The sequence below is a fragment of the Pinus tabuliformis genome, chromosome 7, assembly GCF_031772625.1.
Source record: "Pinus tabuliformis cultivar Carrire ecotype Pingquan chromosome 7, CPIR1, whole genome shotgun sequence".
In the NCBI taxonomy this organism is placed as follows: Eukaryota; Viridiplantae; Streptophyta; class Pinopsida; order Pinales; family Pinaceae; genus Pinus; species Pinus tabuliformis.
The window spans coordinates 1362977026-1363002111 of NC_142293.1; the positions used below are offsets into that span (position 1 = coordinate 1362977026).

Consider the following 25086-nt stretch of genomic DNA (forward strand, 5'->3'; position numbering starts at 1 on the left):
GGTAATTTTTTTCATAGCTTACTTACCATAGTGAAAACAAACACAAAAATGTAGGATGCCTCATCACTATTGTTCAAGAAAAACAATGTTTATCTTAAAATAACCTGTTGGATGTTTCTAAAAGGGTATACTCTCTCCTACCAAATACCTGTAGGTTTTAGGCCATTACCCTGTTTCCTTTCATATGAGGAAGATGGGCTCCTAAAGCCTTACTCTTAAACTAAAAGGCAGTTTCAACCTAGAAAGTGCTCACAAAAAAAACTAATATCCAAACATATTATTATTGTAGCTATAACAATCAAGCAATGTGCTTACAAATAGCGTTAACATTTAATCACATATATGAAACCAAACACTATCCCAATTGCAATTTAACCTAATACCCATTTATGAAATATAATCGCCCCACCCCCAAAAAAAATCATTGTTTTGAAATTGCTTACTCAATATTTCCACAAGAAATACATTGAGGCTCCAATGCACAAAATAGTTGTTTTGTCTTTATCTAAGAGCACGTTTCAACTGACTGCACCCCAAAGAAAGCTACTTTTAGAAACTACATACAAAGAAACACCCAAAGCATGGACGTGGAGCTTCTATACCCTGCGTCACAGCTAGCCATGCTAGCAGCATCATGATCAACCTCGGTCATATTGTGGACTTCTCATCCAAGATATCATTGGAGATCTCGTACTAAAGCAACATCCAAATGTGCTTATCAACAATAATCTCAAATATCAGCAATACATTTGTGCAGACACATACAAACAACTGCCAAATTTGCAAGGAAATAAAACTGAACCCTGACATATTTAGAAGGGCATAAGTCATCCATATTGCAAAAAATTCAGGTAATTTAGCTTTACCATTCCAATGATGAGTTCATCTCTCCCAAAATTTCCGCAGTCTATTACTTTTCTTCATGGTGTTTTACCTTTTAGCTTGAATGTTACATGAAAGTAATTAAACACACAAGAGATTTAATGTCCGAGAAAGCTTTGAAGTTAAATATCTATCCAATCTTGGAGCCGTACATTGGCATTTTGCTTGATCCAGCATGTTATCCGGAAAAACGCAAACAATGTGATTGGCATCAGTGACATTTAAAAATGGTCATGTTGCAATGGGTTGAAATTAAAACACCAGCATTGTCCATATTTTGCTAATGATATTTATACATTTAAGTTTTATAAACAAAATACCGAGCTAACCTCTTTCTTGACGATATCGAAGTAGCCTAGTAACACAAGTCTCCCAAAAATATTAACTCCATCAGTATAAGACATAAACAGATATTAAATGTCTAGCGATTCTCACATGAAGTATTAGGCAAGCCATCTACTACACTTGAAACAAAAAAACGCAAAAATCTGAATTTTAAGAATTTCTCCAGCAAACCTCAAGATAATACAAATAAGATGGAAGGTAGGATGCAAAATGAAGAGAAGGGATAAAGGTAATCGACATGCTCCAGCAATGACTAGGTAGAGGAAGTGACGTAATAGGAGGATACTGGAGAAACAAATGAATCAGACAAACCCATCCATAGGCGAGAAAATGAAGATATCAGTTGGGTTACAAGTAATCAAGAGAAAACCCTAGGAAAAGGACCATCTCTAGGAACATGCTTTCTTGCCAAATTATCTTCTACAGCACTATCTAGAAGGGTATAATTATTGTCATAATAGATGGACATGAGTGCATTGAATTAAAAAATTGCCCTGTTTAATTTGAAGTCGTCACTGAAACTCATCAAGCCAGAAAATAAGGGAAGATTCAGTCAGAAAATGGCCATCTGAAAGTCAGTATCTCTTGGATTATGAAACAGAAAAACCTTCGGTAGTATTGACAGTGGACACTAGAAAATACGAGAAGAAATTTAAAACATAGGTGAAGTGACATGTGCTTCTCTCTCTGAAAAAGTGGTTTTTGTTTTTAAACACGTCCTATAATCGGTCAATGAAAGCAAATGGATTTGTGAGAAAATACTCTGAAAGCTTGGCATAAATATACCTTTTCTTATGCAGACAAAATGGCGTGGCTTCAACCGAAAGCGTAAGGGTCATCTGCATATGGGTCCAATGATCCACCTCCAAACAAGTCACCCATAGTTGATGGACATGGATGTGAAGACTTCAACCTCTGCAAATACAGTTTGGTAAATAGCATCCCCATAATAAGTCAAGTATAGTACCAGCTTAAATTACCATCATAAGTGAAAAAAATTAAACTGTTCTAAACGAAAACAAACTTATTGCCAGTTTAATTTAATCTGCTTCAACGTATCTTTATGTATTAATAAGACAATTTATCCATTGTCTTACTTCCTTTTTTCCCTTTGATTCTTGGATCCATTGTATTATTGATGGACTTTCTTATTATTCAGTGTACAAGTATAATAAAGTTCCATGTCTTTACAGGAGCAGGAAGACCACGTGAGCCAACGCCATTCCTTAAAAAGGGACAACACCAATTCACCCTTTGTACTGCTACCCTTAATCAAGGTTAAGTGTTGGTTCATCCAGTTTCACACACACAGCCCTACAAGGCCTAGAAAAAGCACATCTCAGCTTGGTCGAGAGAGCTCCCTGAAGAAAAAAACCTACTAAATTGACTCTCGGATATAATGAAATAAAAAATAAAATAAAAAATCCCAAAGGTGAGATGTGGATCTATTGGCGTACAAGTAACATTGGAGCAATTATTTGAAAATTCAGTGACAGGGTGCCACTGAATACAAATAAGAATATGGAAACTGAAGGATCGATCCTTAGAGGCCATTACAGACTCTAGAAACATGTTCATGAATAGAAAAAATGGATATCTTGCAAAGGTGAGCGAATAGGTTAACCTTAATTCTCCCTACAATAATCAATTGAGTTGTTTCTAAGTTTATTCTCCTAAGTGGTTGACATTTTCTTAAAAAGGATTTACCAAAGATATTTTGAGATCCTATCATGTAGGTAGATAATTTCGTATTGATTTCAAATATTTGCAGTCAACCAAAACAGACCACTGCAATTCCCATTTTTGCATAACTACCACTAGGCCAATGTCCAAAATATGTGGTATGCATATTACCAAAAACCCAAGGTCCATTTACTAGTCAACGTCATTTTCAAATGGACACAAAACGACTAAGGTAGTAAACTTCGCAAGGACATATCTTTAAAACAGTGTAACTAAATATTTCATAATAGATGAATTGCACAAATTAGGCTACAAAACACTTCTCATCAGGTTTTTAATACAGATCAGTATAGATCCATCTTAACCATGGATCTAACAAGAGCCGAAATGAATCAAATCTATTATGGTGCAAACCCTTTTTATATTGCAAAACTTAGAAAAAAATTGCACCTCCAAAAATTGTATTTTTCTAAGGACTTAACAGATGATGGTTAAGATGAATCTCTCTTCTCTCTCCATATATATATATATATATATATATATATATATATATATATATATATTAGTGTTGTGAAAATTGCGATTTAATCACGACTTTTTCAAAAAATCACGATTTTTGACACAGCCGATATTATCGCTTGATTTTTACAAAGTTTTTTTCGAAAAAAATCGCGATTTTCTCCAAAAAATCATGATTCGAACGGAAAAAATCGCGACCCTCCAGGGCAGCGCGTTTTATAAGCAAATTGATGAGTTTTATTTCTCATTTTTAGCAAACAACGGACTTGTTTGAGAGCTAAGGAGGAGAGGAAGGCGTCTACTGGGCCAGAGGAGGAGAAAAACGGGAGATTTTAGCATCCCAAACAAGAGAAATTTGTGTTTGGACCAAATTGCTTCGGCAAACCATGGTTTTCAGGTATGGGCACCAAATTTGGCCATTTTGTTTTGGTTTTTTTCTTGTTTTTGCTTGGGTTTCTATAACCCATTGATTATCAATGATTTTATAATGAATTTGATGGTGTTTTTTTTCATTTTTGTTGCATAGAGTGGAGAGGGTTTATTTCGGTCAAAAATGTAAAAACTTGATTGTTAGATTTATTAGTTTAATTTTTTCTTCTGCTTGTTTTTTTTGCATCATTTTTTATTGGGTTTGAATGTGCATTTTTTCTATTATTGTTGGATTGAGTTGAGGTTTTCTTTTTGTCAAAAATTCAATGTGATGTGTCATGTACATAATTTTTACTTCTATTTTTTTAACTTGCGATTTTTATTGTGCCATAGGTTCAACTTCAAGCTTCATCTTACATTAAAACTCAAAAGTTCAACCAAGTTACAAACATGCCAAGGAAATTGGACCCTATGTGGGAATTTGGTGAACCTGATGGAGGGTTTGATAGAATAAAGTTGTCTTGCAATTTGTGTGGGCAGCATATGTCAAGGGGGGGTTTATAGATTGAAGTATCACCTTGCACAAATCTCTAGACGTGATATAGGGCCTTGCACCAATACAAATGCGGAAATCATCCAAAGAGCCATGAAATCATTGGAAGAATTAGAGCAAGACAAAGTGACTAAAGTAGATCTGAAGAAGCAACTAGTAGGGAGTGTATTAGAATGTGAATATGGAAGTGGCACTGGTTCTACTTCAGCATCAACGTCTACAACCAACCTTGTAGCTACCTCATCATTTTTTGTTCCTAAAACCACGGCTAGTTCACAACCATCTATCATTTCAATGCTTAAAAAAAAGGAGAAAGAACAAGCTGATAAGTTGTTGGGCAAGTTTCTCCTTTGGAGTAATATTTCTTTCAGCGTTGCAAGGAATAATCCATTTTTCCAACCTGTTGTTGATGCTATTACAATTGTTAGCCTAGGGTACAAAATCCCTTGTTATGATGACTTTAGAGGCCGCATTCTTCAAGATGAAAAGATTGACTGCACCAAAAGATTGGAGAAGTTTAGGGCATCATGGGCATAAACAGGTTGCACTGTGATGTCAGATGGTTGGACCGACCAAAAGGGGAGAACCCTTATAAAATTCTTGGTTAATTGTCCCAATGGGGACAATGTTTATGAAATATGTTGATGTATCTTCACATATCAAAGACGCAAAATTATTATGTGATTTGTTGGATGTGTTTATTTTGGAGGTGGGTGCAGAACACGTTGTCCAAGTCATAACAGACAATGCTGCAAATTATATTGTTGCTGGCAAGATGCTTATGGAGAGGCATCCTACTTTATTTTGGACACCTTGTGCTGCACATTGTATTGATTTGATGTTGGAGAACATAGGAAAAATATCATTTGTCAAAGATATTGTTGACTCATCAAAAAGCATTACAAAATTTATATATAATCATGCATCTGAGCTTAGCTTGATGAGAAAATTCACCACCAACAAGGAGTTGGTGCGCCCCGCCCAGTGTTGGGGGGAGCCCTCCCCCTGATACCGCTCCCAATCCACGCTCCGAGTGGGAGTGACTCAGGAGCGGGTCGAGAGCGCGCTCCCTAAAAAAAATTTCACTCCCCGCCTTTTCGGGAGCGATTTCAGAGCGTTTTGCCTTTTTGCAATTTTTTTTTGTAGTAATGTTTGAAATGCAATTTTTTTTTAAAGAAACAAATAATTTTTTAGTGGGGCAACTTAATGATCAAGTTTAGGCCCTAGTATTGATATGTTATTCATGGTAATGTTAAATTCTTAAAGTAAAAGTGACATTCTCCTTAATATTCATTTTCAACCTTTTACTTAAATTTTTAACGTTACCATGAAATGATTCAGGATGTTTGAGAGTGGTTCCAGCATCATTGGATTTCATATGAAGAAAGTAGAATTTTAGATTTCATTCAAAATCCAGCAGACTTATCAGTTTTTTAGGATTTCAGGATTGGGGGATTGCAGTGTTTCCATTGAATTTTGTCATGTATTAGGGTATGGAACTCATATTTAATCAAGAGCACCAATCCTTCTATGTACCTTGATGTTAGTGACATTGGCTGTCGAACTCCTCTATCATAACCCACCTAAAAATGTATGCATCACTTAAACAAAATCTTGACTTGACATGCTATGCTTGTTCTGTCTTATGTTAATGCTTAAAGGGTGATATTAATGACAAAGATCCCTACAGATACAGAGGTAATGACAAAGATACCTCTGGATATTAATGCTTAGAGGGTGATATTAATGACAAAGATCCTGATTTTCCAACAAGACTAAAAAATTAGACATTTCTCGTGGTGGCAAGAGGCCCAAGCATAAGAAATAGATAATAGATTTACTTATCTTTTCTAGTTTCTAGTAGTTTTTATAACTATTGACTCTTTCATATTTATTATGATATTTTTTTAAACAATATATAACAATTTAAGCTTGAAGTTGGCAATTATAACTCATTAGTAATGAATTATGAATATGATGCTTCATGAAATTTGAAAGTTGTTTCATTTCATTTTTTATAACATTTCATTTCATGTTAGATATTATTTGTTGTAATGGTTACACTTAGCTTACAAGTACAACTTTGGTGATCAATGATGATAAATGTTATATATTGAATTTTGAAAGCTTGAAACTTTAAGATTGATGAATCATGAGACTCAATATGTTGTATGTTACTATGTTAACTTGTGGACGTGGTTGATGAAGATTATAACTTCTAGATGATTGTTGTTGGATGGTTCAATCTATGTTTTTTTTATGTTTTTTATATCTAATTCATTATTCTACATGTTTTTGTTGACATATATGTATCAAAATATAAAAAATATATATATTATATAAAAAATGCTCCGAGATTCGCTCCCAAACCAGGAGCTTCTGAAAATGTCACTCCCACTCCCAAGTAACACTGGCCCCGCCATTACACGGTTTGCCACCAGTTTCATATCTCTTCAATCCCTCTTGACTTCTATGTGGGATGTGAAGAGAATGTTTCTTTCAGATGAGTAGCGTGCTTTGACATTTAGCCGCAAACCAGAGGGAGAGGCTATATATGCAAACCAGAGGGAGTGCATAAGGTGTGCAGCGTTACTGAACCTTTGGTAAAGGTTCTTCGATTAGTTGATGGTGAGAAGCCCGCAATGGGCTATTTTTACGAGGCCATGGACCGGGCCAAAGAATCCATTCGGGCCTACTATGATGATAAGGGAGATGAGGGGTTTCAGAAACAATTCCTCCTATCGAAGTGATTGATGAACAATGGAACACCACACTCCATTGTCCCATTCATGATACAGGGATCTCCCTGAACCCCCGCATTTTCTTACCCATGTGGGTTCTTATTTGATGCTGAGATCATGGATGGATTCTTAATCTGTGTTCAGAGGATGGTGCGATCTCCAACAGAATGTGCAGAAATATCCAAAGAAATGGAGATATACAGGATGGCAGGTGGCACATTTAGCTTTTAGATGGCTGTAGTTGATAGGAAGACTAAAATGACATGTATTTTTTAATTTGTTTTAAATTTCATTGTCTCTTCGAGTTCATAACTTCATATTTTGCTTCAACTTTCAAATTTCATTTTTTTTGTTATGTTTATCTTATTTGTAATTTTGTTGTAGATGCATGGTGGACTCACTATGGTGTCAAAGTATCCCATCTGCGAAATCTTGCCATTCGAATCCTCAGCCAAACATGTAGCTCCTCAGGATGCGAGCGCAACTGGAGTGTATTTGAAAAAATACACAACAAGAAGTGCAATAGGTTAAACTTGAAACTTAAAATATTCCAAATTTCCAATTAATTTTTTGAATTCATTAAATAATATATTTTTTATAATTATTATTTTATGATCTTTGTAAAGGTTGGAGTCCCAGCAACTTAATGACATGGTCTACGTCTACTAGAATCTTCGATTGTGGGTGAGGCAACTTGAGAGGATACCTGATATGGAGGCCATCTCATTGGATGGGATTGACACCACTGCTGCATGGAGGGTTGAGGCCGAGAGGCCTCTCATGGAGTCTGTTGATGATTGATTAGAGCAGGAGGTAGTGGAAGGCATAGAGGGCGAGGAGGAGAAGGTGACACCACCTACCTAGGCTACCCCTGCCACCAGTAGAGGACGTGGTCAATCTCTTGTAGCTCCTAGTTCTTCAGCTTCTAGAACACGGCAAAGTCCACTGCCAACTCCACCGCCATCTACATCTAGAGGGAAAGGGAAAGCTATTGCAATTTCTCACAAGAGAGGCAAAGGAAATCAGTAGTATTAGTTATTTGGTTCATTTCATTGTATATGACATTATGACTCATAATATGAGATACATTATTATATTTTTTGTTGATATTTTGAGGCTGAGTTGGGACTCAGGAGTCGAGACTTACTATTCAGGACATGATTCACTGTTATGTGTGATGTAGCACTAGAAATGATATTACACATCTTATATATTAGTTCTTTTATCATATTTATGTGTTCATGTATTTATTTTATGTTATAGATGCTTTAGATATTAAAAAAATTGGAAAAAAATGAATATTTTCATATTTTATGATTTTTTCTTGATTTTTACGATTGTTTCCATTTTTTTCCCCTCGGCGATTTAATCCCAATCATGATTTTCGCAACATTGATATATATATATATATATATATATGGAGAGAGAAGAGAGATTCATCTTAACCATCGTCTATTAAGTATATATATATTCATATTTTAATTACATTTTTGAATGCATAGATGGATTCAACCCTTGAAAATGGCTTGAATACATGGAATAAAACAACATAAACATGCAATTCCTACAAATATTTGCTCCATTCAAAATTAGCCCTTAATAAAAGGGTCAAAATGTAAAATAATGATACTTGAAATGTTATAACAATAAAAATTTAATTTTTCAATTACTTTATATAATATATATACAACTTATTATTATTATTATTAACATTAACAACCATATATATATGTAAACTATTGACATTGAAATAATTTAATTAATATGAACATTGAGATATTTTATTTATAGATTACATTGTCCACATTAAAACTTTTTTCTGTTAATATATTTTTATAAACATTTCAATGTAATATTTTATTTATGATGCACAATGTCACATATTAATTTTTGAATTAATTACACATCTCCCTCTTATAATGTCCCTCTTTTTTTTTGGTTAAGTAAGAGTGGAGCCTTCTATTTATCCTCAAGAAATGTTACATATATTACATGCCTTTACTAGTATAAAGACCATCAAGGGCTAACCTGATGAAGATTAACTCGAAACAACCCAAAACAAGCCCAAAACAAACTCGCAACCTTATACCTTAACTTGCATCTAAACCTTCGCCCCATATCCAATCCGATGGCTATCCTTTGAGACCCCCAGTGATCCAACGGTCATTAAAGAGATCGCTTCGGAGATGTGCGTGACCATTACCAGCTTTACGAGGCTGACAGGGTAAATGAACTGTCAAAGTATAAAGCTCCAGGTCTGTTCCAGGACTTAACCTCCTCCCTTGTTGAAACCTGATGATCCTTCGATCCAGATCCCTTAAGAACCGATGGTCACGAACACTATCGCCTCGGCAACATGCACCCCTTTTACCCGGTTCACGGACCCGATAAGGATTATGAGCCATCGGTTTATAAAAGTTCGGGTCCGGGCTGAGAAATAACCTTCGATTACTTTTGGAACCCGATATCCATACGATAAGGTCCATGTTCATCTGTCGTCCTCCGAGATATCGAATTGGAAACTTGCATGGTCTTTAGCCTCTTGACGAACCCGATGAAGATTAGAGCCGCTGATCTAAAAATCTTCAGGTCCGCTTGTATAGTTAACCTTCGATCACTTTCCCTCCCGATGTCCATTCGATGGCGAAGGCTATCAAGATCTATGATCAGTGACCTGGCAAGAAGCCTGTTGTTTACCCAGTGCCCCTCCCCTGTATAAAACTTTGTTTTACGCATTTCGAGGGATAAATGGTTAAAAAAAAAACTTTCACTTCCGCTCGCTCTTGCTCCCACTAGTCTTCTTCCTTGTTCATTTTTAATAATCTGGAAGTTCTCCATGTCTTTGGCCACCTGTGTTTGACAATCCTCATGCAATTTCCCAGAGGGTAACGAATCCCAAGCATACCTACTGTAACTTTCTTTGCATAACACTCCTTCATTCGCCAGACGATCAACTAGCTTGTTGGCTTTTCTTCGCACATGAACAAAGCTAACCGTTCTCAGGGTTTGAAGGTGGGTATGAATACGCTGAAAGACATGTAAAAGCCGCCAATGTTTTGAAACTTTTCCTAGTGCTTTTCCATTGCATATCTTCTTAGCCGCATTAATAATCAATTCAGAGTCTACTTCAATGATGGCATTATGTAAATTTGACTCAATTAGTATTTCCAGGCATTGCTCTAATGCCATGAGCTCCGCCATGTTATTAGTGGCAGTCCTCAAATGACTATGAAAGATGTCCTTAATGCCCCCTTCTCATCTCTGATGACCCCTCCAAAACCAGCTATCCCTAGGTTACCTTTACAGGCTCCATCAATATTGAATTTCAAGAAACCATGAGGAGGAGGTTGCCAGAAGTCTTTATCAGCTTTTGTCTAGCTCACACCCTTGTTTATGCTCTAGGGAACTAGCGAATGGAGACCCAGCTGTAGCAGTATACGAGCGTCATGTGGCCGAGTAGGGTCCTCAGGAGGTCTCCCTAAAAGGGCTCCAACAGTGCCTTTGAGCTGCCTTAAAATTTGTGCAATAATGTTCTGGGTTGAGCCAGTTTTATTCTTGAAAATCTTGCCATTAAGTTCTTCCCAGACATCCCAGATTAAAAAACCTGGAACCAGAATCCAAGCTTTGTTGATGATTTCATTGCCTGAGAAGTCTTTTCTCCAATTCTTCAAAGTGTTTGTAATGTTGAGTCTGTCCTTGTCAGTCTACCTGAAGATTGAGGCCACCCAATCCCACAAGGTAGAGGTGAAAGGGCAGAGGTTGAGAAAGTGTTCCATCGCCTCTTCTTGTGAGCCACATAGATGGCATTTGGATGGGCCAATAAAACCCCTTTTCAGAAGATCTTCCCAAGTTAGAATTTTCTTTTGTTGAACCAACCACATAAACAGCTTTATTTTCATCCAATGATGGTGCTGGTCCTTACATACCTTATCAGGGTTTTGATAATCAATCCCTAGGGCTATTCGTTTAGCTTCTTTGAGGTTGAAGTTACCTTCTGTGTTTTTTCCAATCTCAGTTGGTCAGACAAGGATGATACCCAAATCTTCCTTTGTTCCAAGTCCCGAGCAAGAGAGACTGCCTGAGCTTTCAAAGCGCTCTCCTCACTGTGACCCAAATCCTTCCATATTCTCCATTTACCATCGTTCCTTGCCTGATCCCAGAAGTCACTTACCATGCATAAGCCTTTGTTGTCAGTGTCATTCTTGAGAGCAGTTAGTTCTTCCCTAAACAAGTTTGGTTCCTGCTGCGAGTTGTCCTTCCAGAATCTTGCCAGGTTTCCAGCTCAGATCTCCCAGCAGCTGTGCTACTGGACAATGGCTCTGTTTGCCCAAGCAAGATTCCAAATATGGGAGCCCTTAATAAGCCCAGACATTCGGATATGATCCCTCTCCTGCCAATTATTTGCATATTTCTGTTTTCAAAGCTTGCCCTAGGGGGTTGCTGATTCCTTAAGCCACCTCCACCAAAGTTTTGCACCCAAGACTCTGCCAAGGGTTTCAGGGTCATGAAGCCCCAAACCACCATGGGCCTTAGGTTTGCAGATCTTGTCCCAAGCTAACAATGCCCATTTCTTTTTCTCTTCCCCTTTGCCCCAGAGAAAATATCTTTGAATGTTCCTAATTTGTTGCATAAACTACTACAGGAGTAGGAAGAGCTGACATCATAAAGGGTATGGCCTACAGGACAGCGTTTGTAAGCACAAGGCACCTTACGAAATTGAAAGATCTGCACGTCTATTTCATGATCCTATCCTGAATTTTGTTGATTACCGGCTCCCACACTTTCCTACTTAGAGGTTTGTCCGTAAGAGGGATTCCAAGGTACTTAGAAGGTAGCTGATCCCCTTGAAACCCTAGAATTCTGGTGAGGTTTCTCTGAATAGCAATGTCAATATTAAAAAAGAAAACTTTTGATTTGTCAAGGCTTACCTCTATACCAACGGCCATAGCAAAGTCGTTCAAGATTTGTTTAAAAGCTTTGGCTTCCTTGACCGTGGGAATGCCCTGCAGTGTAGTGTCATCCACAAATTGTTGGTGAGTTGAAGCATCTCCATCTATGGTAAGTTTCAGTCCCTAGATTCTTCCTTTAGCTCTTGCACTTTTTATCACTCTGCCTAGCCCTTCCATCATGAGTGCAAAGAGGAAGGGGAGAGTGGATCTCCTTGTCTGAGACCCCATGGAAGGCATAAAGGTTCTTGAGGGCAAGCCATTAAGCAGGATTGAAAAACTAGCTGTGGATACTAGGGCCATAACCCATCTAATCCAGTTGTGGTCGAAACCATAAGCTCTCAGCATAGCCCTAATGTAAGACCAGCTTAGCTTGTCATAAGCTTTCGCTAGGTCAAGCTGTATGATCATACCAGCTTTCTTATTGCTCTTAAGAGAGTGTACCATCTCATGAGCTTGTATGATGTTATTGAGAATCTGTTGTCCTTCCACATAACCAGTTTGCTCCTCTGAGACCAGAGCTAGAAGAAGGGGCTTGAGTCTGTTAGCGATCACTTTGGAAATAATCTTGTATACCACATTACATAAAGCTATGGGTCTAAGTCTATCCGGTGTCATAGCTTTTTCCTGTTTTGGAATCAAAGTTATGAAAGAGGCATTGAGAGCCTTCAAAACCATTTTGGATCTTCTGGAATCTTCCACAACATCAAGGATGTCTTGTTTGACTGTTTTCTAGCATGCTTTGAAGAAGTCCACATTGAATCCGTCCGGGCCAGGAGCTTTCCCATTTTGCATCTCATTGATAACTTCACTGACCTCATCTTCAGACATTGGCCTGTTAAGATTGTGATTGTCTTCCCTTGTTACAAGCTTGGGAATGTACTTTGTGAAATTATTAATGGACAGTGACCTGTCTAAGAGAGGCTCCTTTGCAATGCTAAGGAAGTGTTGAACTAGGACAGATTCCATTTCTTTGTGGGAGACAAGCTCTTTCCCTTGAGAATCTCTGAGTTTTGAAATTTTGTTATGTGACCTATGATCCAAAGTTGATTTATGAAAAAACTTTGTGTTTCTTTCCCCTTCTCTAATCCACAACACTCTCGATTTCTGCCTCCAGAATATCTCCTCTTGGATGCACCTGTCTTCCCATTCCTTCTTAAGAGAATCTGCTTGAGTTTTCCTTTCCTCGGTAAAACCATTTGTGATTATGCTCTGATTAATCCCTTGGAGTTTCTGTTCAACTTCTCTTTTGGCTTTAAAAATATTACCAAACTCTTTTGTTCCAATCTTTGAGTCTGGATTTGATGTGTTTAAGTCTTTGTTGTAGCAAGAACATTTTAGTGCCTTGAATGGGCATATCTTCCATCCACCATTTGTTAATATTTCTGGTGAAGTCAGGGTGAGAGAGCCAGGCATTTTCAAACCTAAAAGGCCTGTTCCTCGGTGTACCCATAAAAGAGGCTTCAAGTTGGACAGGCTAGTGGTCTGAGCCTCCAAAGGGAAGAATTAGAGCTGACAAGTCAAGGCCTGTGAGAAGAAGGTCCTCTGAGATTATGAACATGTCTAGTTTAGAGGCAACTTGAGAAGCCCCTCCTCTCTTGTTGTTCTAGGTGAAAGTACCATTTATTGTTTCAGCGTCCACTAGTCTCATATTATTTATGAAGTTCTGGAAGGCAATGGAGTCTCGGCCTAGTGTTCTGGTGCCACCTTTTTTTTCCGTAAGAGATTTGATCATATTGAAATCCCCTGCCAGAATCTAGGGCATATTAGAATATCTCTCTCTCAGCTCCTCAAGGGAGGTGAGAAGCTTGAGTTTGTCTTCTAGTTTTTGAGGACCATAGAAATTTCTAATCATGTAAGTCTCCCCATCACCCAAAGGTTGAATCATTAACGATAGATAGTTATTGGATGCTTCCGCATCGAGGATTCCAAGTTTCTGGGGATCCCAAAGCGTAAGAATCCCTCCTGTAGAGTTATCTGCCTTAACCTCTAGATACTCATACTTGCTTAGCCATTTGCTATGTATTTCTCTGATCTTGTCCATCGAACACTTAGTTTCCTAAATAAATACCATGTTTGGTTTTTCTTCTTTTATTCTACTGCTAAGATTTCTTTGTTTCCTTTTACTTCCTAGGCCCCTGATGTTCCATGTTGTAAACTTCATTAAGAAAGGTTTGTAAAGGAGTAGTTGGTGAGATCTCTCATCTTACCTGAGTTAATCATGAGTTTTCCACATTCGGTTAGCAGCTCATTCTGTCTTTTTCTTCCTCTTTTCCTACCTGGATTCTTGGAAGAATGCCCCGATGTTTCCTCCATTGTTTTCATCCCTCTGTTCTCCTAGTTGTCATGGCTTCTCTTGACTGCAGAGCCCTTCGATTGGGATCTCCAGAGGAAGAGTTGTTGAACCCTGTCAAACTCCTCCTTTGGCAAGGAGTCAACCCCTTTGGCAATACCCTGCTCCAAAAACTTTTCTAGATCTATGTTCTCCCTCTCAAGAATCTCCTGCAGTTCATGGTCCTCCGTTCCCACCTCACTTGGGGTCATCTCATGGTCCCTACTGAGCTCCACAATTTTCAATAGATCATCTTTTTGTTGGTTGTTCTCTGGTATATCCTCCATGCTAGCATCCTTATCCTTCTCATGATCTCATCCTTATGAAACTAGTATATTGTCGATATAGAGAGATCAGTCTTATCCATTACTGATGTGAAACTGTGCACCTGTAGCGCTGGTTCACTTAAAACGACCAGAGGAATAATGGTCGATTTGAGTTTACAAACCCCTATTGTACTCATAGGAGCTACTTTCTGATTGCTGCCCCCTGTCCTCCTTTCTCTACTAGCTTCCTCATGATTCCCTTGCTATCCATGAGGTCTGATATTTTCCAATTTTTCTGTGTTAATAGCCTCTATTGCCATCTCCATTGATTTCTTGAAGCGGTGCAATCTGGCTCCCTTGCTTCTATCTGCAGCTACTTGACTGTAGGAGGGAGCGGAACTCCCTCCTCCGCGTCCCGCCATGGTGACTAGCGACAAAACCCTAACGCAGAGCCTTTGTTACAGAGCAATCTTCACAGCGCCCTCGTGAACTCTAAGAACATCTTATCAAGACTTTTTCTATAATGTCCCTCTTATTACAGTTATAAGGAAGGAATTGAATGTTTTATTTTCAATTACTTCTTTTCTTTACACATTGAAATATTTTATTGTGGTTCTCATATATATATATATATATATAGATAGGTCTGTGTGTGTGCCGCCCCTGCATGTGTGTTTTTTCTAAAGTTGATATTAAAATAAATTAGTTAACATAGATATTAAAATGGTTTATTTACATATCCAATTGAAATATAAAAATATAGATAATTAAATTACTAAAAAATGGTTTATTTACGTATCTAGTTGAAATATAAAAATATAGATAATTTAATTACTATAAATTAATTTGTGTTTTAATTACTTTAAAAGAATTTTAAAAGTTGATATAAAATTATCTTATTTCACATGGACATGGAAATATTTTATTTATAACGAGTGAGTCACATATTTTTACCATAATTTTTAATTTAAAGAATATTTTATTTTTATTTTAAAAGAGACACGTGGCAACTCCACATTGAGCACAAACAGGGGCTGTAGAATGAGTCTCTTTGTTCAAAAACAGAACAATCTCTCCCAGTGAATAGTTACTAGATTATCTGACCTTTCTTTGTTTCCGTCCCCCATTGGCTTTCCTGGAATCTATGTCCACATCAGCTGATGCATCCTGCATGAATATAATCAATCTATGATCGTCAACATATTAAAGGAAGACCACCGATGTAGTGTTTGACTCAATTATAGTGGTTCCGGAAATCACAAAATGATTTCTAACTTGTGAGAATGGTTGAATCACATACCTGAAACATAACTGTACTCCTCGTCCTTTTCCGCTTTGTTATAGTTTTTGTTCCATCAGAAGTAGCAACCTCATATTCATGTTGAGTTACCTATAATCACAGGTGTGCCAATGAAAGGAAATCAAACAAAATCAGCAAGAAAATCCATATCTAGCTGTCATGTGCGTTAAATAGACTGGGCACTTCTCACACAAACTTTCCACCCCAACCGGCATTACAGTTTACATATTAAATGCTCTGCAATTATTTTATCAAACAAAAACAAAAGTAGTTTAACAAAAGCACTTATGGATCTGGAGAGGCTCACATACCTTCTTACTTTGTTTTGGGAAAGTGACAAAGTTATCTGCTTTTCCCTTTTCAGATTTTGCTCCAATGCTGTCCAGGGGCATAAGTGACTGCACAGATGAGTTCTGATCCTAAATTAATTGCACGGCAGATTTCTTCAAGAACACATTGAATCCTAATATCACAAGTACAATATGCTCTTTGATACATTACTAGTAAAGAATTATTTATTTGCAGTCACCTTATCAACATTTGCTTGTCTAACCAGAGATACTTGCTGCTCTTGATTATAGTCTGTGTTTCCCACCTTTGTTGAAGAACTCGAATGTTCCTGCACAGAATCACCACTTCACTCAGATCCTATATCTCAGCATCAACATGGTAGTGATTTAGGAATCGCTGCTTGGTGCCAAGAATTAGTGCTTGATCGTTGTGGGAAGTAGAGTTCAAAAGACACCTGTATACAGGCAAAGAGGATTTATGATATAATTCCATTTCTATATTTGGAGCTAAAACCCAGGGGTTCGAATATGCATGGCTACCATAAGTTTGACTGTTTCCCAAGTGTGCCCATTTGTGTGTAAAGATGCCTTGAAACTATATCTAAGTTGTCACATGCCAATGTATCCTTATAACTACTACAGTTTTCTTTGAATCCCCGTTTTAGTGTTTAGAAAAACTACCAATCATGCAGGGATTTATTCCAAATCTTCTTAGAGAATCTAGGTTAAGGTTGGTCTAACATTCGTGTCAGTAACATTCTTCACTTATGCAAAAGCTACTTAACAAGTTAAGTCTACAAACACTTCCCTTATGACCTGGCCTTCATTACAATAATCTTGGATATCAAATCAAAAACCTTCTTCAAGGGGGTGCCATATGGAAGGACTTTTTTTAGTGATTTGTTCTTAATTTTTTAATATCTTTGTGCTTTAGCTTTCAGAGGACATTCTGTGGAACCTTCTTTGCTCATTTTAAAATTTATGGCACATGTGATTCACAATCAGGTGATTATCTACCTAGATAGATCATCCAAAGTCGGATGTCAATAGCAACATCCCACCAACTGTCTTAATCTCCTCCTCTATGTGTACCGATTAAGCTGAATGTCAATTGCAGTATCCCAGGGTTTTCTTAGATCTCCTGTGTCCACGTTCTTAAGCATTTTTTCCCACCAGGTCTTGCATCTCTTGGGATTTATCCCTAAGCATATCTTAGGGGATTAATTGAGCATTGATATAACATTTACACTTGTTAATCATTCAGCAATGCCTCCTATCTTACAGTGGTACTGTGTATTTGCACATATTTAATCTTTAATCTTTGTACGTATTCAGCTCTCAAATGCCCTATACACTCTTAATATACTGCCTCTACTGTATTTAGCAGTAATGTTGAGCAGCTTTTGTTGATTTGACAGGATTAAGATAACTTCTTCCTTGCCCCTAATCATTCTCTTCTTTTGTATCCTCTAATTTTTCAATATCCCTGAATAAATAATTGTCAGTAAATCATTGCTTCGTTTTCATTGTGTAATTGCCAACATCTACAACCTATTTGGTCTTTAACCCAGGCAATACCTTTATATTCAAGGTGCTGCTGTTTCAGTGGATCACAGACAGAAAACGACAGTTACTGTTAATATTTCCTTTAATTTCAATCCAGGTTTTAACAAACTTCTTATGATTTCTGTTTTCTACAATAATATTCTCCATTATCTCAGTGGTCTTCACAATTTTGGTTGATGAATATGTCTTGTTCAGGAAAGCATGTCTGCACTGTCACTGACTACATGTAGGCCATAAGCCAACACAATTGAAAAGGGAGTCATATATGTACCTGCATAGCAGAATGAAACTTCTAGTTCCTCACAAAACTTCTCAAGCATCTTAGGCATCAACACTTTTCGTTTGTATTAAGAATTACCAATGGCAACAATATGGGCAGCATTACAAAGTACATTGAGAGATCCCAGGCAATGGCTACGCAGAGGCCATAACCCAACACAATTGATTCAATCAGGGGAATTGTATTACAGATAGTACCTTGATGACACAGCGGCATACAATTTCCTTACTGATATTCAATCATCTCAATCGTATCACAAACTTTTGGTGGATGATTAGCACTTCTTGAGCAGTGCATGTCTGCACTATCATCAATTACAAGTACATTATAATGCAAGTACTGTCTAACCCAGAAGGAGAGTTATGATCAATGGTACCTTGATCATTCATGAAAAATAGAGTCACAGTTTCCAAAGGGTTTCTAACAAACACAACTTCAAAATAAATAAATAAAAAGCATTCACATTTTCCTTTTCGAAAGTGCATCTTATCTTACAAAAATAAACAATAGAGTACATAAAGCATATATATCAAAAAGCCAGAGTGCAATTATACAGACTTGTTGACGGTGCTGGATCCGCCAACATTCAGGGGATCTCCCCGGTATGAAGTCCCAACTAGACCTCACACATTTTGGTGTAGAAGTCCCATCCGGTACGATGGCCTGGTTGTAATTATCTTAAAGATATGCCTTAGCTCTTGCTTGTCAGCACATGAGAGTGGTCTTCTTTGTCTAAGAACAACGAGGTTCGCATCCCTGGTGAGTGCTAGTGTTACTTGTGTCAAGGTCCTTTCACCACGGAGAGAGAGGGTGGAAGTGAGTCTCCAGTCGAAAGGGAAAAAGTCCCAACTCTGTCAGAGACACACAACACAACAAGGCATGCACAGCTTCCAAAGGAGAAGTCCACACACAAGAGAAGATAGCACGTACAACACCCAACGGAGCAGTCCGCGCAAGTACGATGGTCGTTATAACAAGTTTATGTGAAAGGTTTTGTCTAATGTTCGGTGAGGCAAACGTAGGCAGGATAGCGTTAACAACTTATACAACACATTTTCATAAATATATGCATTAGAGCAACCGAAAGAGTTCAATTGTTTTAACACAAGTTAAAGCTACATTACAAGTGTTCAAGATTAGTCTTACAAACAGTTACAATACATGTGTGAAAATGTGCTGGCATGTTATCAGGGTTCTGAATTAAGCGAAAGTTCCAAGACACATGGGTACACCATACATCACTAACCCCATGAAAGGGGCATTGGAGCCACTGCTCGCCAATCAAAGAAACGACTACAGACTCTCAAGGCTATGTGGGAGAAGCCAACGTGAAAAGTCTGTTGCATGTACAAATGAGGGGTATTTATAGCCAAGGGTAAAATTGGCCCTTGTGACTATTCGACTTCCCTCATGACTGTTTGACTTTCATGACTTTTCAAATTACATGAATCTTCAGATTACATGTAGGTCTCTTGGACTTCCACGTTACATTACATTGATTTACAACAGTGTGGCGCACAGTAGTGATGTGGCCGACATGACTCATGACACGACTCTACACAACAGTACTAGTATGTTAATGTTGTTGGTGGTGTTCATGTCGAGCTGTAGTGTTGTTGAGTAATGGATGTCCTCTTGGTGTATCATAGCTTCACCTCCGCATGGCAAGGTGTGCGGAGTCTTCGATGGTCTAAGTGTTCGCTTGATGTTGCAGGTTCACGTCGCTCCTTTGTCTCTACTTTGGCATGCTTCACATGCTTGTCCGTTCGCAAAAAAAATCTCCTCGCATGCATCGTTCATTTGCAAAAAAATCTCCTATCATGCATCGTTCGTTCACCAAAAAATCTCCTCGCATGCATCATTTGTTCATCCGTTCGCGAACAAATCTCCTTGCATGTAATCCCCATGTTCATCTCATCCATCATCACGTCATGTCTTATCCATGTACCTGTATCTGCAATCACTCGTGACGAGATGACATCAAATCCATAAACCTCCTAGTCTACCATGATGCATTGTCGTTCGCTTTCGAATGCAGGTTGTTAGCCTCCTGCTGCAGCAGGTATTCATCTTTCATGATCGACATTTTTACATGCCAAATATATCATACTTTGCATGCTGCAACGCTCCATATTTGCTACAGAGGCCAGAGAATTGCCCATGAGAGTGTGCTAGTCTAAGTGCCACTGCTATGTTCCATTTTGATGAGTTGATCCATTTTTTATGAGTTTTTCAGTTAAGGGAGGGCCAAACAGCTTAATCTTGGTCTTCCCTAGGTTTCAATTTCTTGTTGTAGAATATAGAGAATAATTATCTGTCCAAACAACTTAATCTTGGCAGATTTCTAGATAGGTAGTGAAACAAGGGTGCTCAACCGCTTAACCTGAGCCCCTGGATGAAATAAGTGTAGATACAGATAGGAGGACAGCAAGAAGAAAAGAATGAAAAGCTGGGTATGCTAGTTCAAGTGCACCCAAACCAAAAGAAGAGAAAATGCTAGGTGAGTAGGCTGGGTAGGTAGTTTTGGTGGTTGTAGAATCATGGCGTGTGACCCATTTTATCTTTGCCAGTGTCATATCTGTTTAGATCACAAATGCAAGGCAATTTTCCCTTAGAGGACTTCAAGCAAGGCATGACTAACTCCCCCTTCTTCTTATTCCCCAAACCATTCACTAACTTCCCCAAAGAGGTCAAGATCTGCTTGATATCTCTTAAGTTTCATCATTTACCATATCATTGCCTAAGCAAAGATCTGCATTGCTTAAAGATGCTTGTATTTCTTATAAAAGTCATTCTCTCCCTTAATAGCCTAAGATTTACATACTTAGCGCTCTCTCATCACATTTCATATCAACTACTAACTTCATTATGTAACTCCCTATCTATCTCCCCTCCCCCGACTAACGCTATGTTAATAACTCCCCTATATACTTATCCCTTCCTCTGGTTGAAATATAACCATAAAAATCGCCTGGGAATTACTAAGTTTACATGAAACTTAGTAAGAACCCTCTTTTTGCTCAAAAAACCATCTTCCTAAGGTGTTTGGATCCCTTCCAAAACACAAAAACCCCCTTCAAATGCTATCGAACACATTCTGATGCATCAAGAACTCTTCCAAAACTTTAAAAAGCTTTTTCCGATCACATTAAACCTCCTCCGATGAGTCTTCCTCTCCTCCGACGCGATATCGCTGTCGGAGGTCGTAGCATTCATTCATTGGCCCGCCCCCTTTATACCTTCCCGATATCACTTCGCCGATGCAATTTCGCGATCGGCAGTCGCAAGTTTTTGTAACTACATACAGTTGCCCCCCCCTCTCATCCGCCGATGCGATATTGCTATCGCATCCGAAAGCATATCGCATCGCAATCCATGCATTTCCGCAATATTTCCCATTTTTGCACAGCCACATGCCTTGTCGCCTTTCCGAAATCGGCAATCGCTCCCATCGCATCATATATATCAAAGCCATTGCCCCCCGTCCCGGCCGATTGCTGATCGCCGATTTAGTCCCCGCCGTACTCACCACATCACTACCGTACTGGGACCCACTAATGACGTCATACTGATGTCACGCTGACGTCATCACTAAAGGAAGGTGCGAAGGGCGCAAATCGCAGCAACGAGAGCCCGGAATGAAAAACTGAGGCAGTTTTCGATGCACGATTAGCGCTAAGAAAAAATGACCAAAATGGAAAGCCTCATACTACTCGACTACCAAGACGCCCGAAAATTCGCAGTTTTGACAGGATTTCTTCATTTATGTTCGTATTCAAATCGGCCAGCGCCCGTAGCATTCCAGAAGCCACGGAAATCATTTGCAGCAGCTGTTCTTGCCTCGAAAGGGCAGAAAACGGGCGATTTGACAGTTTCAAATACGTCGAGGGAGAGAAAATGGCCTGATTCAAGTGTCAAAGAGTATCAGATCGAAGCGGGCGAACATTAAAGGCCCCCAAGCAAAGTCAAAGAAAACGGTAAAGCCATTTAAGGGCTCTCAGATCACAGTTAATGCACATCAAAGCCACTCAAGAGCAGGGGATCAAAGCCCAAAGCACAGTTATGGCTAAATGAACTGCACAGAGCCATAAGGACAGATTTCCACTCATTTTTGAGGCAGCTGCCCCAGCGCGGCACTTCGATATCTTCTTGCATTAATTCCATGACAAGATTAGATTAAAGAACTCATTTCCCTCGGATCTGTTTAAGATCTAATGTAATGGATATGTTTAGATATTTTCCCTATATAAACCACCCTAATGCATTGTTTAAAGGGTTGGTTGGTTGATTTGCTCCACTAGAGACTCGCTCTGTATACTTGATGTTTTTCATTAATCAAAGACTGTTGAAAAGCTTGGAGGATGGACTGTCTATTGTGCTATTAATGTGTTGAAGAATGAATATGGAATTCTTGTGTTGCAACACGACTCAATAAGTGATTTCTATCTCTGTTTTTCCACTGATTTATGCTCATGTCATACATGTGTCGCTATCTAAATAGCAGATTAAAAGATTAGCTTAGAACTTGCTTAACTGCACTCTACGCTCAATTTTCGTCGTTTCTTTATGTTTTCCTCTGAATTGGTAATGAAAATGAATTCCCTTTGGCTCATATTTCCCCTAATTCACCCATGTCTGACAGTTATCTAGGGATTCTTTACTGCTCCTAGATATAGTTCATTGACCTTCCCTTTGTTAAGCTGAAAGAGAGATTCTTAATTGTCTCTCTTTTCTTAGCCTTCAATCCATCTCCATTTAGCCTGAAAGTTGTTTCATGTGTATCTATCTTGCTCCATATTCCTCTTGTGACCAAGAAAACGCACCAACAGTCCTACTCCATGACTCCATGCCCAATGGTTTGAACTTATCATACTATGCATTACCTCTCTACTTGAAAGCTTCATCCTTCCCACCAAAACTCAAACAAAACCCCTTGTACTCAATAACTAGCCTAAAATCATCATCAACAAAGCTAAATCATTAAGAGAGAGCCCTCTCTGATTGCAGGTGGGCTAGAACCTGCAGTCCAAAGATTGGTTTGTGGTTACCTCGGCCGTATCCCTTAAGGAGCTTTGGGACAACCTGAGTGATAACATAATGGCGACTCCGCTGGGGACCTTCTTCAGATAATTTTACAAATCAAGTTGGAAAGCTCCACTGGGAAAGAATCTGACCTCCAAAAGTTTCTTTCTAACCCACTTTTCTTAGAAAAATCCCCAAAAAACAAGTTAGAAGCTGGCTCCTAAAAACAATTCACGTTATACAAGGTTAAATCCAGATCCAAATCCACCAGTTGTTTTTGAAAATCCGAATTTAATCCCAAGAAACCTCAGGAAATTGGAGCGAAAAGAGGATTTTGCTGACTCTAGTCCTGAGATAGTTCGACCAAGCGGTGTTCCCACCCCTTTCAAAGTTTTATTTCGTTCAACTCCTAGTTCCCCTTGTTCTTTATCCACCTCTCCAAGCACCTTTTCCACACCTTCGTTCACTGCGCACACTACCACTACTACTCCTGTTATCCCAGTTGTTCCAGCTGTTCCATTTATCCCTGTTGCTCCACTTATACCTGTTAATATGGCTAATAGATATGCACCCCTACAGCTGCCTGCTAACCTCGGGGCTATGCCTCAGGATTACCAGACTAAAATAACTTATTTTGATGCCACAAGTGCCTGCACAGCCCTTCAGCATACAAAGAAAATGCAGGATTACTTTGGAAGCTATGAGATTGACGATGATGGGGTGAAAATGAAGATTTTTGTCCAAAGTTTGACAGGCGATGTCAGGACTTGGTTTAGAGCACTCCCGGCTAATTCCATAACAGACCCAGGAGCCTTATACCAGTCATTTATCAACAGATGGGAGAAAAAGAAAGACCCCTTGCACATACTAGCCGAATACGATACCATTAAAAGGGGCCCTTAAGAGACTGTTTTGGACTATTGTGCAAGATTCAATAATGTCTATAATGCAATACCACAGAACTTAAGGCCTCCACTTGACCTTGCCTTGTATAAATTCCCTGATGGTTTCCACCTAGATATGGCCTACCAGTTAAAAGAAAGAGCCCCTAACAGCCTTGCCGAAATGCAAAATGTGGCTGTCACTGTGGAGGCAAATTTAATTGCCAAAAGAAACAGAGCCAAAACAGAGAGGAGAACAACCTTTAAGGAAGAACCCTCAGCCATAGACCAAAAGTTGGATGCCCTTATCAGTGGCATGCATAGGCTAGTAGACAGAGTGGACAACGTTGAGAAAAAATCATCATGGGACAGGCAGCAAACCAACGCTGTTAGGAACCCGAACTTCAGAAGGAATCAAAACCCAAACGCTGGAAGGACGAGCCCAGACCGTGAAATAAGGCCTCCTTTCCAAGAAAATTACGCTGAGACATCAACAGCTAATGAGCCCATGGAAGACACTCACATAAACCTAATGGGTTTGAAGAACGAGCAACATGTCTTCTTAACTAAAGAAGACCAAAATAACGATAACATGCATCAATTTCAAACTCAAACCCAAGAATATTTCGACTTTGAACAAGCCTATGACCCAGCTGTTTATGAGCTAAACAAGCAATATAAGCTAAGAACCAGAACGATTGATGTGCCCAAGTCCATCAAACCAAAGGAAAAACAACATCCCGATAAAATCAAAGGCAAGGCTGTTATAACAGAACATGTTGAACAATCTGTCCCAAACCCACAACACGTAACCATAGGTGATATAACTATCGAACAGCCTTTTAAAAAGCAGCCTGTCATGCCTTTTTTCTCAAAGGAAAATGTGCACAGCGTTCCAAAAAGCCTGCCCATAACTGAGAAAACGCAAGCGATCACTCTCCATGACGCTAGCAAGCAAGAGCAAATTGCTGATAATTCAAATGAAAAAGAAAAATCTTCCATCATCAACACCAAGACTCCTCTGGAAAAGCCATTTAATTTAGAGGCAGAGATTGGAAAACTTAAGATATCAATCCCCCTCTCAGAACTTGCCAAGCATGATGTTTATAGG

General features: G+C 38.7%; 1 protein-coding gene across 3 annotated transcripts in view; it reads right to left on the reverse strand.

Moving 5' to 3' along the window:
- Positions 1–444: 444 nt before the first annotated feature.
- Positions 445–25086, reverse strand: part of LOC149252656 (synaptonemal complex protein ZEP1-like) — a 208548-nt gene continuing 183906 nt past the window's right edge. For 2 of the 3 annotated variants that reach the window (XM_089459760.1, XM_089459758.1), the window contains 5 exons: positions 16466–16555; positions 16248–16334; positions 15937–16026; positions 15741–15803; positions 1671–2142 (listed from right to left, as the gene is read on the reverse strand). In XM_089459760.1, coding sequence (XP_089315886.1) covers positions 2044–2142; positions 15741–15803; positions 15937–16026; positions 16248–16334; positions 16466–16555 — 429 coding nt within the window. In that variant the 3' untranslated portion in view covers positions 1671–2043. Of the gene's footprint in view, positions 694–1670; positions 2143–15740; positions 15804–15936; positions 16027–16247; positions 16335–16465; positions 16556–25086 lie in introns of those variants that run through there. The other variant, XM_089459759.1, reaches the window with a different exon arrangement.